This window comes from Haliaeetus albicilla, chromosome 20, assembly GCF_947461875.1.
Source record: "Haliaeetus albicilla chromosome 20, bHalAlb1.1, whole genome shotgun sequence".
Lineage (NCBI taxonomy): Eukaryota > Metazoa > Chordata > Aves > Accipitriformes > Accipitridae > Haliaeetus > Haliaeetus albicilla.
In genome coordinates this window covers 8,032,386-8,050,027 of record NC_091502.1, presented here as the reverse complement: position 1 = coordinate 8,050,027, position 17,642 = coordinate 8,032,386, and the positions used below count along the sequence as shown (strand labels likewise).

At 42.1% G+C, this 17,642-nt stretch overlaps 1 protein-coding gene and 1 long non-coding RNA gene across 5 annotated transcripts in view; one reads left to right on the top strand and one right to left on the bottom strand.

Annotated features, from left to right (window-relative positions):
- Positions 1–199: 199 nt before the first annotated feature.
- On the top strand, positions 200–8,107 carry LOC138690149 (uncharacterized). Its single transcript, XR_011328965.1, has 2 exons — positions 200–311; positions 3,506–8,107. It is a non-coding gene; the product is annotated as an uncharacterized lncRNA (long non-coding RNA).
- Positions 6,770–17,642, bottom strand: part of MICU2 (mitochondrial calcium uptake 2) — a 150,809-nt gene continuing 139,936 nt past the window's right edge. For all 4 annotated transcript variants that reach the window (XM_069808155.1, XM_069808157.1, XM_069808158.1 and 1 more), the window contains 4 exons: positions 15,671–15,842; positions 15,282–15,390; positions 11,545–11,702; positions 6,770–11,258 (listed from right to left, as the gene is read on the bottom strand). In XM_069808155.1, coding sequence (XP_069664256.1) covers positions 11,154–11,258; positions 11,545–11,702; positions 15,282–15,390; positions 15,671–15,842 — 544 coding nt within the window. In that variant the 3' untranslated portion in view covers positions 6,770–11,153. The remainder of the gene's footprint in view (positions 11,259–11,544; positions 11,703–15,281; positions 15,391–15,670; positions 15,843–17,642) is intronic.

Below are 17,642 nucleotides of genomic sequence, written 5' to 3'. Positions count from 1 at the left end.
GGCGTTTTGAACGCTTGACTTTTTTAGCTTTACTAGCGGCCCGTGGCATGACAGAAATCCCCCATTCCTCTCCAAAACCGGAGGGTGCTTGCGCCGGGTGCGCTCCCGCCCCCCGGGTCGCGGTCGGCAGCGGGGCGGCTGCCGCGGGGCTGCGGCGCCACCTGGCGGCGGCGGGAGGGACCGCCCGAGGCTGAGGCGGAGCCGCCCGAGGCTGAGGCGGGCCGGCGCCGGGAGGAGCTCCGACGGTGGCTGAGGCGGGAACGTCTGCGGGCCCCGGAGCAGCTGGAAAGACCAAATCCACAGGGCGAGGGGTAAGGCTTTAACAGCCCAGAGGTGCGGCACGGGGAGAGGGGTGCCCCGAAAGGAGAAGGTTTGGAAAAAACCGGCAAGGGGGCTGGTGGTGGGACGGCCCGTGTGGGTTGGCCGAACCTGGACTTTGGGAGCTAGTAGTCCTTTGGAGGGTGAAGAGGCCGAGGGGGTGATAGCGGCGGTAGGATTGCCTTGGCAGAAGGCAGGGGCGATTATTACAGCCTTGCCTGCTGATGAGGTGATGGAAAAAAATGCTCAGACGAGTGACCAGGAATTCAGAAAACTCTGAGACTCTTAACAGCTAATGTGTGTGTGTGTGGGGGGATGCCCCAGACAAATGCCCGAGCGGTAGCTGCCTGTACGTGTGGGAATATGCGTGTGCCTTCATCTGGGTATCAGAGCAGAGAAAGGAAGCGGTGACCTCTGATCTTGGCATACACAGAGAAACTGTGGAGCAGGGAGATGTGCCCAGGGACCACAGAAAGATGGAGGTCGGTTTGGGATCAAGTGTGTGGGAATGCTGGAACATGGGAGCGGGATCAGGGCGGTAAGGAAGGGGCTTGTAAAATTGTACATAGTAATGCAAGGGCTGCTCAAGAGAGGGACTGCAGGAGAGGGAGAGAGCTGGTGGAATGGCTTGGTCTGGCCCATTCCTAATGGAGAGCTGGGAGGCATGAGGAGTGACTGGTTGCATGGACGGCACCTTGGTTATGGGGACTAGTCTAGAGAAGTACTAAGAAGGATAGAGCAGTTTGGATTCAACATGAACTAGGAAAATCTTGGGCTGATGTGCTGATTATCAGGTATATTGTTAAAGTATTCCAGCTCCTTTAATCTTCATTCTGTTTGTTAAAGGTGTAAAAACACGCAACAGCTGCTGGCATGTGCTTTCCCTCAAGATCTCAAGGGAGTTTTAACATTTAGTCTCAAGACAATGGGAACAGATTTAAATGCTTGGTGTCCAAGTAATGAGTATTTGTTAATAGTCCTTTTAGAAGTAACTGATTTTACCTTTGAAGGGGTGAGGAATGAGTAAAAATGGAACAAATAGGTTTTTGTATGGGAGCACAATATGGGGCAGATGCAGAAGTTGCATGGAGTCTGCATGGTACCTTTGCACCCAAAGTAATACTAGAGGTACACAGTTATATCAGCCTATATATGCTGCCTGTTAGTTTGGGACACTGAGTGTATCCAAACAAAGCCTGGTATTCATCCTGTAATACATGGAATGAAATAGGGAATGCCAGAAACGAGTTATTCTGGAACACTTTCAGAGTGTGCCTTTTCTGTACAGCCTGCTGGGCAAAACTTGCCTGGCATACTGGCTGCCTGGCAAATATCATGGAAACAATATAGAACGTATGAGCACATCTGACATTTAACAATCCTAAATTAATTGATATTGTAATGCTCTCAGCTAAACTCAGGAAGATGGGGGTGTAGGGATGAATTTTGAATCCCGTACAAAGTAATTCAGTAACAAACTTGGGATGGTTATCTGATGCAGCGACAATAACCACCTTGGATAGCCGAAAGTGGCACGTGGCAAAAGGGACTGCCAGTCTAACAGAACATACCACTGAGGTGTTCAGTTGAACAGTATCGGTGGCTATTTATTGTACCAAGCACAACTGCTGGCAACTGAAACAGTGAACCAGTGGTTAGATGCTTTTTGTAAGGAGTTAATTCCTTTCTCATGGGTGATACTGCAGCGAGTCCTGTGTCAGGAGGGCACCAGAGGAGTGGTGCTGGTTTTTGTCTTGGGAATGGGATGGATCTTCAGCGATGGGATGGTGGCTTGGGGACGAATTGAAGGAGGGGTGTGAACAGTGGGATATAAAACCTTGCATTAGGCTAATGAAAGTCTTGGGTGCAGGGCTATGGGAACCTGATTTAGAAAGGGAACGTGAGCATATAGTAAGCCCTTAAGTCTAACCAGCCACTGTTGGAAGTGGAACAACTTCACAGCACGTATGATCTACACCACGTAATGAACCCTGAAGAACACCGTGGGTATCACCATGTGTCAGTGGGAAGGAGGCAGAATGGGAACTCCAGTGCTATCTGGTAACAGCGAAAGTTGTATGTGTGTTGCCTCACTGCTAGTGGTAGTGTGGGAAGATAACATAAGCAGAATGTTTTTTTGGGAGGAGTTGGGTGGAGAAAGGATGGTACAAGGGCAGTGAAAAAGTGGGTCCAGAAATAGAGAAAGTGGGGGAAGGTAAGAACAACATAGGGGGATTCCTGACAGGAGGAGTGTGGATGCCTCCGTGCTGGAGGGATGCTGAGCTGCAGACCCGAGCCCACCAGGACACCAGGGAGAAACTCCTTGGACAGCCCTGCTGGACCCCCTCCCCACCATCAGCTCTCTGCCCAAACAGCTTAGTGTGGGAGAGTGGAGTGAGGAGAGGTAGGCTTGCACCCTGATGCTCAGCGGTGGGGAGGCAAGGGGGCTAGGATTGTAATGCAATATCATTGGGTGTAATCTGCAAGTTTTAAGAATGATAACTGGTTTTAGAGTTGTGTGTGCTTTTAATCATTTAATCGCTGTGTTAGTTTCTTAGTAGTGTATTCAGTGAATAAACATTGTACTCTCAAGCCTGCAATCTAAAGGGAAGGGAGCTGGACCTGGGAAGTAAAGCTACAAACAGCTTTTACCAAGCTTATACTGTGTGTGGCTGGCTGTTACTGTGTACTGACCCTCCTCACATCCCCGCTCCCACCAGCTTTCATAACAAAATCCCATGACCCTTCACAATAAGCACTATTCCTAACATGAAGACTAAACAGCACAGCCATGAATAAAAATAGGCTTAACTCGCAAACAATTCACCATGCTAGGGAAAATGTGAGGTGATCCAACATGACCCTCCCTATCCCAGTCTTCCTTGCTGATGCTGACTCCAGCTTCACCCACAGGGGTATTGGTGGGGCCACGTGCGTGTTGACGTGACCCGCTTTTAGCATGTGTCAGTACTGAGCTGCAGGAATAGCCACCATGTGTGGTTTGGAACAAGTCTGACGCTGGCAAAGCTGGAAGCCGTGACATGGCCAGTATTTCTGTTCTGCGTCAGGCAGATGCCTTGAGTAGGACAGAAAGCCAGCAACAGCTGCATAAACCTAGGACAGGACGGATGATTTTTGACCAGCTATTGTCCAGTAACATTCCTGTGCAACGTTTCCATACTGACAGGTGCTGAAGTGAAACTGAATTAAACAAGGACAACATCAAGGTTGTGAGGTGGCACAGAGGGACTATTCATCCCCAGATAGTCCCCCCACCGACGAGTTACGCTGCATGAGGAGCCCCTTGGCACAGCTGGCAGGAACTAACATCTTCCACTTCTCAAAGCCATCTGGGACGTCTCTACAAGGACCTCTTGAGAAGAAACCAGCTCCTTGACTAGAAGCTAAGCAGGATGGAAGGAAGCTCTGCTAGAAATCACTGAGCGCCTGTTTGGCTTCAAATCGCCACACTGCATCCCATGCAAACTCTGCTGCCTCAGATGTGGGGAGGGACAAGTGATGACACTTGGAGCAAGCTCTGGGAAGCCAAACAGCAACTGAGAATGCCATGTTGTGGGAACGGCTGCTCAACTCACTCACATCTGATCCCGTAACTGTCAAATAATGAAAAAAACACCCCCTGTTCCCTGTCCATTTTCACATTTCACACCTCCATTTCTGGCTGCCCACCTGCTTTAGCCACAGGAAGAACTGTATGAGAGAAGTGAAACATTTCCCCTTGCAGCTTCAGCACCAGATAAGGTCTATTGCACAGTCTTCCAGATGTTTGTTGGTCTATTTGCAATAAATAGGTCATGCAGGTTGGTAGGAACAGGTGGCAAAATTTACTGTATCATCCCTTTCAACTTTTTTTTTTTTTTCATTAAAAATACAGCTACCAACATTTGCTATGCTTTTGGAAAGATGTCTTAGAGCAAGACACTGCAAACACTCTAGTTTTTCATATTTTCTCTCTGTACTATTTAGACCTCATAATCTATGACAATTTCATCTCCATTTTGCTTCTGTATTTTTTTCCTCTCAGAGTAGCTCATCTTAAATTCCAGAAACATGCAACCCCGAGGCAGACACATTGCAATAGCCTCTTAGATGGAGACTGATGCAAAATGATAATTTGTCTCATTAGGAATCTTATTATTTGCTCCTGGTAATATCAGACAAATTTCTAAATCATGAAGATGTGCTTTTGCTGAAATAGCATCTTGAAAAATTTTATTTCAGCCATATTGATTTAGTCATTGTTTTCCTAGTGTCCTTTTATTCAGTGATACTCATGTCTCCTAAATTATCATTTCTTCTAATAGCATTTAAAAGAGCTGTGTTTCTTTTAACTTTAGGACCTATCATTTAATTAGTCTCCTTTTTTTTTTTGAAATCCCCTTTTCCAAGATTAGTGGCAAAGCATCACATTTTGGTGTCCTTCCTTTTCAACAGTGAATGTAATTTGTCTGTCCTGTGACTCAGCTACTGTTGCTCTGGAATTACCTTCTGTGCATTATTTAAGAGATGCACATGATGTTTTTAGTAATGTTCACTCGTTCTAATAGTATCAATTTCAAAGTAGATTAAAACACAGTAAGATGCCACATAATTTAAAAAAAAAAATCTGTATACTGAAAAAAAAAGAAGATAATTTTAAAACACTTCATTGACAAGTCTTAAAACCAATTGGTTTTCCTGGGGGTAATTTAGAGCTACTAGTTGCTCCATGGGGTATGGGGGTAATATTAAAACTGACAAATTTCCCCTAAAGCAGTGGGCCCAAGGCATACAGTGTTGCAGTATGACACCCCTGTAGTACTTCCTTTCTCAAGTAAATTGCGCATTGGATGGTTCTGATTTCAGAATCCACTTCCTTTAGGTTCAATTTCATAAAAATTTTAAAACAGCTCTTCTCTAAGAGTTTTCACCCTTCACAGGAAATAGTACATCAATTTAACAAAAAACATCCAAATGCAAGTACTTGTATTCAGGGGCCACTAAAGACGATGAAGAAAGGCAGCATTCACAAAGCACAGCTTTAGTCCAGTGAAGCTCATCTTCCGTGTGCCCTTTGCAGTTCATGGAGAAAGGCCAGGTCCTCCAGAGGATGTTTCAGAGCAGCAAGCTGGTGTCTGAAATCACGTGAAAAAACCCCACACAGTTCTCTGCATTAACTACAGAATATCCCTCCTCACAGCTTTTCAAATCTGTGTGTCTGAAACGGGGCTGACATAAACCCTACGTTTTGCAAGGTGCAGCGTCTGTGCTCCCACAGTCCATTGCCTTCCATCTTACTTCCCCCACCCGGTCAGTGTGGAAAAGCAGGCCACCCTCAGCCAGGGGCAGAAGAGGAAAGGACGACCTTTGCATTGGGTACACGGGTGTGGAAAAACATGGCTTTTTGTTTTTCAGGGCATGAGGCATTCTTTCTAAAGCCACGCAGGTGAGTGCACCGCTAAGCAGCTTCCCTGCGGAGGCCAGCATGCAGGAGCAGCAGTGTGGCTCCTGTGGACGGCGAGCAGAGCTCTGTGCTAGGGCACTCTGGTTAATGAACTGAAAACATTATTAACTAAGCCAATACCAGCCTAATGGGAAATCTGTCTCCACATATGTTGCATAATTTTTATATTATTGAACCAACTAGGAATTGTTTAATCAACAAAGCCAGCAGGAAACCTTCAAACAGCAGGAGAGTGAAGAGACATGCGCTTGTTTGCCGATTAATTTTGTGCATGCTCAAGCCTCTCAGGTTTCCTGTCCTGAGCAGGGCTTTCCACTTCTCGTTGGGCGACATCTTCATTTTCTCTAGGAGGAGTTTCTGTGGTCAGCTGGGGGCTAACAGTGTGTGTCTACATCCACCACTTTCATCACCACGCTTGCCTTGTGACCAGCTGCATTACAGGAGCTGTTGCTCGGTCAACTTGGATCTCACTAATAACGACCACAAGATAATTTGGACATGTATTTTCTGTTCAGAAGGACTGAAGATTTCTTCTGCACTGGAGTAGTTTTCTGACCCAGCTGTGACTATTTTATAGGAAAGACTAAACCTCAAGGCACGAGACATGCTTGCACTCTCCCATGAGAACTCCTGCATGAGAAGAAAACTGTATTTTTAAATTCTTATGTACATTGATTGATCCATTTCTGTGCTTAAGTCAAAGTACGGTCAATATGCCTGAATTTTAAAATACTTCTCTAAATACCTGGGTTTGTTCCTGTTAAGAGAGAAGCTGCTGCCCGAGCATTCACACACCAATCAAGGTGTCACACACACTACCCGAGACTTTTAACTGCTAGGACCGGGGTCCCTTTGCAGCAGGCGACTCCAGTGAGCCAAGGGGTGCCCATTCTGACGCCTCACACACACACCACTCTCACCCTCGGGCGCTGCTTCTTCCCTCAGGCTCAACCCTACGTTCCCTGAAGCAGAGACTCCAACACGACGTATGTCAGAGGAATTTATTGAGTGGTACAGTGGTATAGGACAGCTTGAGCTGGGGGCCTCCAGAGAGGGACCCCAAACAAAGAAATCTCTGGGCAATTATCCCTTACAATCCAAGTTCCCCTCCCCTCACACAACGGTTCAGTCCAATAGTAATATTTGGATCCGGGGTTGTCTTGTTCCTCATTGGATCCCTTTTCAGTCTCCAGGCGGGCTGTTCCTTTTCTTATCTTGAGGATGCAGCTTCTGCTGACAGATGTGGCTACTTTATTTTTCACAGGATGCACCTTCTTGGGGCCTCCCTTCATGTAACTAAGTATAAGTTCAGCATAAGCTCACCTCTTGTGGCCTAAGGCTTCAGCAAGTCTTTCTATTAATGCTATACAATGGATTTTGTTTGAGCTAGGAAGTAACTATACAATGGATTCAGTTTTAAACTACTGTAACAGTTCCCATTCTAGCCCTTCATCGGGCAGTGATCCTTTTTTGTTATATGCACTGGACCTGTGAAGTGCCATGAAAGCGCAATCCATGACCTGGCTTGTTTATCTTAGTGTCCCATCTCTGCTTTCTAGATAACTTAAGTGTAATCTGTGAACTCTTCGGAGCCAAGACATTGTTTGGTATCTACACCTAAAATTCCACGAGCTCCGAGACACCTTGGAGTCCAGAAACAAAACATCTACAATTCCTAAAATTAAAAAAACCTTACATATTCTCCACCGAAAGCTTGAAATTAGGAATGAATGTATTGTTCACCCTTTTAATAATACCTGGTTCAACAGACAAACCAACACATCCTGACGATACCCGAGTTCAGATCGGGTACTGCCACGTTTCCAGGCGTGATCAGTGGCAACCTGTCTGAGCCCTGAAAGGAGACAATACACTGGAGGAGATGGAGGAAATCAGAGATTTGCTTTTGACGCAGTCATATAACATCATGATAAAACTTTTCTTTTTCAGTTCTTATATGCAGAATATGTACTCCTCATTGTTGCTTATTTTGTTAAAACCCACCAACTTGTTTGACTCCAGCAGGAGTTTTGCTTTTAGAAAGAGGCTTGCATAAATTGAGACACCAAAATTAATTTCTAGAAACAACCAATGATTTTCTCTTAGTTCTAGTATATCAGACTGCATTTTTACCTTTGCTTCTTTTAGAAATGAAGAATAAATGTCTTAATAATATTAAACTAAACAAACTGAAAGAAATGTAAAAAATGTTGTTATGGGGATACAACTAAAATTCTGTAAATGAGTTTTATGCTGTAAATGACTTGTACTCACCCTTGTGTAACCTTTAGAAATACGTTAAATCAATTTTTGAGACTTCTGCAATGTGCAATGTATTCATCTTTATTCACATAACATTCAGACTCAATGTTGGAGATTTTTTAAAAAATGAATTTTATTTAGTTTTTCTATATATTTCTGTTCAGAGGAAGATTTCCTAACATTAAAAAAAGTCATAATTGATAAGTTTAGCTGATAGATTGGCAGCTGGCATAAACTTTTAACTAAATTTTGTTGAGTAATGCTGACAGACAGGTTGCAAATACCAAACAGTTACTAAAAGGAATTAAACCACCTAATGCTAAAACTATGATGGATTCCTTATAGGACAAGGTCCACCTAAACACTTACATAAACAGCTCTTTCAATCTAAGATATTAAATAAGAGAAATTATTTTAAGACTGTTTTGTAAAGCCTTTTAGTTAAGACAAATAAAAATAAGAGTACACATCAAACAGAGTCTGATTCTTCAAGCCTGATGGACAAGTCTTCCCTGGCCTTCAAAGGAGTTCTTTCCTGGCTGTACTTTCAGGACAACTTCTTCTGAAAATTTTTCATAACTGTATTTTAATTCCTAATTAATAATTTAATTTCTTTTTTAAATACAGACACCAAGTTCATTTAAAAATAAACATATCTGTTTTCTTCTTCCTCTGAACTCGACACCAAAGCTTTTGCTAAAAAGTAAAACTTGAAATCCCATTTTTAGTAACTTGCTGCTGAAAGCAGATACTGCTGATTGCACGAACCCAGATACAAATGAGCAATGAGGAATTAAACTTATAGATACACTAAAGCTAAATGAATTGATTTTTGCAAAAGAAAACCAAACAGCTTGTAGAAGGCAAGTAATTAGTAACCAAAAGAAACCACAAAAGCAATAAAGAACATCATAAACCTATTAACATTACACAGAATAAAACGTTAAAGAATAATCTCCATTCCAAAGTAAAAATGATTTGCCAAAATGCTAACAGCACCAGGTAAAAGGCAGCCTTGCATTAAAGCCAGAGCTGGAACAAAGCACACTTTGGGTGAACACATACCCTTTTGTGACACAGAAGTGCTTTGCTCAGTTGTGTCCTTTTTTAATTATTTGGTGATGCAAAGCTGGCTGCAGTACTTTGATGCCAGTCCCACTGCCCCACCTTTGCTCCCATTAGCTATCTCTTAGTCATAGCTCCCATCACCAGAAGCAGCAAGCAACTTCCAGATGCACATAGTAAACCACGTATCTAATTTCTTGTTGCCCACAGAGCAGTGCATGAGTTCAGTTTCGGGGGGAGGGAGGCCGAGGCACTTGCTGCGTTGTATTTCATTTGAATTATTTCCTGAGGGAAAAGGGATCCTTGGTGGTCACTGGTGCCTGTCGACAGATGACAAGAATACAAGCCTTTTTTTCTTTAACACAATTGTAATGAAAGCTCCAAATGAAGGCCATGGAGAGAAGAGCTGCTTTGCTAGCTTCTCACTCTATTTCCCTAGGAGAGATCACCACACTGAGGCTTGGGCGGTAGGACTCCTCCTCAGCACAAGCCTGCCTGACGGCTACCGACATACCAAATACACTCTCTGTAATCTCAGTACTCCTTACGTGGGATCTTCATGATTTCCTAAGGCGGTTTTTCCCATCCCTCTGAGTGAGGGCTGCTCTGATGTCTATCTATCATGGAAGGTTCCCCTCTTCTCAAGACTCCCCCCACCAAACCCCAAAGAAATTACAACAAAACACCTCCTGTTGAGCTTATATATGACTTTTGAGAACAACACAGCTAGTGTCATGCTTAAACGGGATGGATACTTCCTCACAGAGTGGTGAGATTTCTTGGTTGTTTTTCTTGAGACATTTCCCTAGTCCATCTTTTGAGCCTGTTATCACAAACCTACCTTGAGATGTTAAGCTTTCACCCCAGCCAAGCCGAGTCAGACAACTGAGATAGGGAAAGAGGAAGAACCCTGAGAGCTTTACATATAAGTCTATCTCCTAAATTTAGTGGCCAACCAGGAAGACTGATCTGGAACTGGGACTATTGGCTCCTAAGGTTATAAGAAAGAAAAAACATGCAACATGCACACCTGTGTATACATAGATGCACACTATGTTATAGCTAAAAAAAGTTCATCTATAATTGCTAAATATTAATTTTGATCTGTTCCTTGTTTTACTGTTTAAGATCTTATGTCTAACTTTGCACTTTGGAGTAATAAACATTTGTATTTGCTTTTTCATTGGACTTACTATTCCCCCAACTCTTGCTTATTATAACCTTGAATTCCTGAGATACTGCACCATTCCCTGTCACAACCTTTAGTACGATAAAGCAACTATTTGTTACACATTCACCTTCTGCAATACAATTAAAGCAAAATAGTTATGACTCAAATTGTAGCTACTGCTGTTTATGATAGAATGAGGATTTTTGCTTCTTATTTATATTATCTGTTGAAGAGGTCTGAGAGACTCAAGGCACATTCATAGATCAATGTACAACTTTTAAAGCCTGTATCAACAGTCTTGTTTTTCCAGTTTAGTATTATCAGTATGAAGGTAGACAAACCAGACATCCACACAGGATCTGGTGGAATCATCCACCAGGAACTACTACATGAGCAGTTCAGAGTAATGAGGGCATGAGCCATGGGAATTTTCCTTTTTGACTTAGGATAACTTGATTTGCGTGGATTGTGCAAGTGATTTCGCCTTTTGGAACTCTGTCCTTGCCAGAGAAAGAGAACTGCTGTGTTAGTGGCTAACTGAGATGAAGTCCATTCTTCCAACAGGAGATGATATTGCTGTGACCACTATTAAATCCTGCGTATGTTGTATGCTACAGTGCAGGGTCAGACTCCAGAGAGGAGTAAACAACACTATTCCTTAGAACAAGAGTGCCTCTGTATGGAGTGATAACAGTTCTGTAAACCAAACTGATTGCACTAGAACAATATAAAATTATTGCATTAGAAACTGGGTTAATTAAACTTTAACTATAGTAAAAAAAAAAGGAGTATTTTTGATTCAGCTATTATGTAAACAGGACAGACAAACTCCCCTAAACAACAACATTTATAGCAAAAGAACAATGGACTGCTTTAAAATGGACTTTTCCCAGTTTGCTTCCACACTTCTTTGGCTCCTTTAATGCTTTCTCTTTTCACACACTTCCAGTAACCTTGAATGCCTTGCTGTTGCGGTACCTGTTAATAAAGTTAAAGTATGTTTAGCATTTACACAAAAAAGACTTTTATTCACAGACTGTGTAAATATAACATGTAATGCAGTGCTGCTGCTTCCATAGTTCACATGCATAATAACAAGTTCTTGGTGGCAGCACTCCTCCCAGATTCATAAGCAGTAAGGAATATTCAGTTTAAAATATAACTTCTTTCTATTCACTATCTCTACTTGTGTTTCTACAAGCGTTAACATGAGAGTTGTAGCATTCATCTGTGGTATTTAAAAACAATGATGTCAGCTTGTTACCCTCAAACCGCGATGAATTCGGTTCCTCAGGACTCCAAGAAACTCGCTGTGACTCAGGCAGTCATCTCCATCTAGATCAAAAATCTTGAAGATGGTATCCAAAACATTATCTGAGAGCTCCTGTCCTGTTGCCACCTTCACTGCTCTCTTGAACTCAGCTAGTAAAGACATAATATTACATCACAGGTGACTGTGAACTTGTAAAGAAATTGGAAAGCACATAAATAGCAGGATTCTGTACAATTTACAGTGTCTCATGGGTATCCTAACTGGAGAATTTGGAATGTGTGAACTAGTAAACTATTAGGAGGCCTCAGTTCATGTGCTCTTGAGCTTGCTTCATCTTCCATAACACTACCTTTCTTAATTGTATCATAAATTTTTGAAATGCACTACTTCTCAAGCAACAGCAAGAGTGACAATTTTTGCTAGAAATAGCTGCATGCTGAAAACTTACGTACTTTCGGCTGATACCCGTGCATATGGATGATAAGTGTTTACATCACTACGGTCTCATAAAAAAATACTACCATTTTATCTCGAATCAGTTTCATGCCAATTCATTCTGCAAGAAAACTCTTTTCCTCAGAGCACAGTATTTTATGATACGCTCCACCTCAACCAACAATCCCCTCAGCAACTCTGTAGAAACACAGACCATCAAATACTCAATGCACTCTTTACAGCACATAGCTTTATATACCTGTAGTTCTTTTAAAGTAGGCTACTTTGTCTTAAATAATGATTGAAGAGTTTAGGAGGATTTATGGCAGAAAAAGCTGTCATACCTCTCTGGATATCTACTTTCCTCTTCAGCTTTTTGGCCTTCTCTCTTCACACTACCATGTGCATTACACTAATACCTCCATATCCCCACTTTTGGTCTTATGGTGTAAAGAATTTGGAGTTTTGACTCAAAGAAGATGAGGAAATGGGGGGGGGGGGAGATAGTAAGAGTGAAATGATTATTGTTTATTATAGCAAGCACAATCACAACACATGAATTGGATGCATTTTTTAAGGCATCATGGAAGTGTGAATTTCAAGGAGGGACTGGAGGTTATTAAAGTATAGCAGTATTGTAGATTATTACTGTATAAATGCAGTTGATTACAGTTGGTTTAAATACACTTAAGTTGAAAATCCTTCTGTAAAAGGATACACCACAATTTGAAACGGACATGAAATATGGGTTGCTTATAGTAGAGTCTTAATTTTGTCTTTAAAAACATGTTAACTGTTTCAGCTCTTGAAGCTAAATGTAAATCCAGAAATGGCACTGCACTTTTTTGAACAGAAGAAAAGGAGAAAGATCTTCTAAAATGGTGAAACACAATAATCTTCAAACCAAGAAGGGTCACCTTAACAGAGAGAAAAGATGAGCTGCTAACTTAGAAGAAAAAAAAGTCTAGAATGAAAGGAAGGACTAAAGGACTGTCTTATTTTTAGATAAATATTCATATGTCTGTGAATACACGCATGTACACACATGCAAACAGCAAGACAAAGAACTTAGTGAGATTCAGGAAAGGATTAGACGTGTATACATGTAACATCCGTGAGTTACCTCAGGAGCTGACTGGTTTTGATCACAGTATGGTTCAGTGCATAAACAAAGTCACAACTGCCTGTTGGTTAGGAATGAGGTTTTACAAGGAAACATTACCAGAGTCAACACCAACTGTAGGCCTCATCATCCTTTGGCATTTAAAAATGGGATACTAAATAGAAAAGCGAACTAAACTCTTGTATCTCACTTAGGACTATATTTTCACCATTAATTCATCCTCTTTCCTCTCCACTCTTTGTACACCTTGTGCAAATAAAATCTGTCTCCCCCACAGAAGAAAGATGTTGTCAAACCAGGCAGAGGAGGGCCACAAACACAGCTGGGAACTGGAGCACATGGTGGAAGAAGGGAAGCTGAGGGAGCTGGGGAGAACAGAAGCATCAGGGGGGACCTTGCTGCAGCCTCCAACTGCCTAAAAGGGGTTACAGAGAAGAGAGTGCCGTATTTTTCTCAAAGGTGTGTGGAGGTAAGACACAGTCATTGTAAGTTGCATCAAGGGTTTGACACAGAAGAGGAAAATCTTCTCAATGAGAGTGGTTAAGTACTAGAACAGCCACTCGGAGAGGCTGTGGAAACCAAACTCTTCCTGAAGGCTGGACAAACTAGTGACAAAAGTCACAAGTTGTAAACCTCCCCAGTTTTGGCCTTCTTTGGTTCAAACCCCATCCAAACACTTCTCTCTCAAGAATACTGAATTATCTTCCTGTCCTCTCACATCTCTCTCACCTTTTTCACATGACCCCATCAAATATTTATTTCAATGAATGTTAATGTCTCATCAAATTTCCTTAGGAACTTTTTATGATGCTATTTTCAAATAACTTATGAGATCTGTCCTTCAAGTATAACAAGCAAGTAACAACCTCAGGTTTATAACAAAAACGATTTTTATGTCCATGAAACTTTTGTTGCATTGCACCTATTTCTACTGTATGGGAAGGACGCAACTTCCCTCCTCCAAATCTTTATTTTAAAACCCACTTTACTACATTGTTTGTTCTTCATAGCCATGATTGCATAACACTATATAAGCACATGGAGAAGGCCGTATGGAGGAATAAATAAAAGACAGCAAGATCCTACAGACCCTGCAAAAGAAGAGATTTCTATTGTTTAGTTTCCTCAGAAAACTAGTTTCACTGTGAGGAAAAAGCTTTGTTATCATCAACTGCTACTAAAGCATGTACTGTTTCAATAAATCCTTCCTAATCTAGAATTTAGATTGGACTGAGAGCAGCCCTGTGGAGAAGGACTTGGGGTACTGGTGGATGAAAAGCTGGACATGACCCAGCAACGTGCGCTTGCAGCCCAGAAAGCCAACTGTATCCTGGGCTGCATCAAAAGCAGCGTGGCCGGCAGGTCGAGGGAGGGGATTCTGCCCCTCTATTCTGCTCTCATGAGACCCCACCTGCAGTACTGCATCCAGCTCTGGGGTCCTCAGCACAGGAAAGACATGGACCTGTTGGAGCAGGTCCAGAGGAGAGCCCTGAAAATGATCAGAGGGATGGAACACCTCTCCTGTGAGGAAAGGCTGAGAGAGTTGGGGTTGTTCAGCCTGGAGAAGAGAAGGCTCCAGGGAGACCTTATTGCAGCCTTTCAGTACTTAACGGGGGCCTATAAGAAAGACAGAGAGCAACTTTTTACCAAGGACTGTAGTGACAGGACAAGGTGAAATAGTTTCAAACTGAAAGATGGTAGATTTAGACTGGACATAAGGAAGAAACTTTTTGGAATGAGGGTGGTGCGACACTGGAACAGGTTGCCCAGAGAAGTTGTGGATGCCCCATCCCTGAAAGAATTCAAGGCCAGGTTGGATGGGGCTTTGAGCAACTTGACCCAGTGACAGATGACCCTGCCTATGGCAGAGGGGTTGGACGAGATGATCTTTAAAGGTCGCTTCCAAGCCAAACCATTCTATGATTCTACGGTTTAGTTTGCTGTGAACGGTCCAGCATATGACAGCACATAAGAACTTACAAATCAAAACATTTTGGGGAGTTTATATTATTATTTTTTCATGAAATAGAATTCATTCAGAATAAAGAACAGCATACTACTTTTGGACTTCACAGCGCTACTTTGGGATAACTTGTTTACATTAATTCCATAACAAAAATGCATTTTTTCTTTTTTAAAAAAATACATACGAAAGGTGTACAGCACTTACCCCGTTTAACAGGACGATTGGCTACAGTAAACATCTGCATGGCAATAGAAAAATCTTCCAGGTTATTTGTAAACTTGCAAAAAGTCTTGAATTCCTCCAAACTGATATTCTAGAGTATCACAGAAGTCAGATGATATACAATGAATAATACATTCAAACCCCAGTAAATCTATTTCATTAAATCTGGTGGGACCTAGTGTTTAGGTGTGATTGCCTACTGATCACCAATATCTGTGTTTCTCATTGGCAAATTATCATTGTTATTTGCGTAAAATTCAAGGGCTGCAATAATTGACCTGGAAACTAGTTACATTATTAGATACTCATATGCAAATGAAAACCTATACGTAAAACAAGGAAGTAAAACAAAGCATGCTTTACGTACTAACCTCTCCTGCTTCAATTCTGTCTTTCACATTCTGCCAGTAAATTTCATTGTTTTCCTCATCAGTGAAGTACAGTAACCATTCTGCAAAGTCTTCTTTTCTCATGACGTTCAAACCCTTTGAAAACTTTATGAATTCCATTTCTTGGACTTCAGTTTGCAGATTTTCCATGAATCTAAGTGTAAACAGATATTATCCAACAGTTGACACATGCATCACTGTGTCACTACTACTAAATGCAGTAGACACTAACTCTTAATCACAGATACTATCGACATCATTGTTTAAAATGTCACTGGTTTAATTTTACCTGTGCGTGCAGATGTTTCCATGGCTGCATTTCAATAATGACACCAGTAGGGTGCTCTCTAAGTCTGCATAGATGGCTGCTCCTTTGCTATTTTACAGATACACTTGGCATCCAGTTTAAACTAATGTTTACAAATGTGCAGATAGTGAGATAAAATAATTGGTAAGGCAGTATTATAATGAATGAATGAAAAAGGACATGGTAACTAAAGGCTTGATACATGATTTATGAAATTTCATATTAATAAGAGAGGAATGACAAGGTTGGAGAGTGCCTAGAAAGACGAGGCCCTGATAACCACAAAAGTGAAAGAAAAGAGGGAACTTGAAATTATAATTTCAAGAAAAGATGACTAAAAGCCCCAAAGATTGTAACTGCAAAGAGAAGTTCGGCAAGTCAGTTCTGTGCTCACTAGAGGATGGATTAGAGAGGATTACCAGTGACATGTACAGGGTTCGGAAAAGCACAGAAAATGATGTTGCAGGTGTTTGGGAAGGTAAGAAGACAGCTGTCTGAAAAAAGGAAGGGGTGAATATCAAGGTTTTTAGGAGACACCCATTCTTTTAGGAAGAAAAGAAAAAAAAGTAGCATGAGAAGCAAGTAACAACCTGCAAGCACAGAGCTAGAACTGTAAGGAGAGTTGTAGCTTTGAGTTTCTGCAGTTTGGTCTGTGTGGCCATTATAATTTCTTCTGGCTAATATTAATTTTGAGAAAGTAAAAGACAATACTGTGTGATCCATTTGGTAATTTCCACTTCAGAAATGGAGTAATCCAAAAACAAGTGATAACTTTTAAATATAAATAAAGGCTAAAAACACAGTGATGCTTGCCAGAATCCCTTTAGTACTTTGAAAGAACCCTGCTTTATTGAGTTGCAAAAATTACTGACAGGAGAGAATCAAATACTCCTATACTGGGACAAAGCAATTAGTTGGAGAAGAGGACAGCTAAGGGTCTATGTAGCAACTATCAGTAGAGGCTCATTTGCTCATCAGTGTTTGCACGGCCTCACTGGGTTTGAATTCTTTCCCTTGAAATTACGGCATTTTAGTCCACACAGCTATCTTTAGTTCTTTAATGAGATCACTTGGAAAATTAGTGTCTCGAAGCTCTGTGAAATCTATAAGGGGTTAGCTGAAGACTGCTGTTGCAGCAGAAGGTCTCTCTTGTATTTTTCCCTCTAATAATTAGAGCTGCACATGCAAATAAAGGGCCAACAAATGCTTCACGGCTCAGGACATGCAGGTAAATGAAGGCCTGACAGTGGAGGTGATTTGAAGTTTCAGGCTAGAGTTTTATTAGGGTAATACTGAGGAGGGGCATGATATGCTCTCACATTTTATATGGGCATTTTTCTAGTCCAGTGAAGGGGGTGACAAGCCTTCCACAGTACAGTCAAACACTGCGGTATATTCCTCCACAGTCCACCGCAAGACCCGGCTCGCTTTCAGGTCCCCAACTCTCCCTCTCGCACGGGGATGGAACACCAAAGGGTCTGTTTGTGCCACCAGTGCGAAGGGGAGCCCCTTGCCTTACAGACCAGCGAGAGCTTCCTTGCACGGCTCGCAAACCACTCTTCAGCGCTCAGACACAGCTCCTGTCCTTCTCACCTGGGAGGCGACTGCTGCCTCTGGCCAGCCCAGTGGTCAGCACAGTGCCGGGGA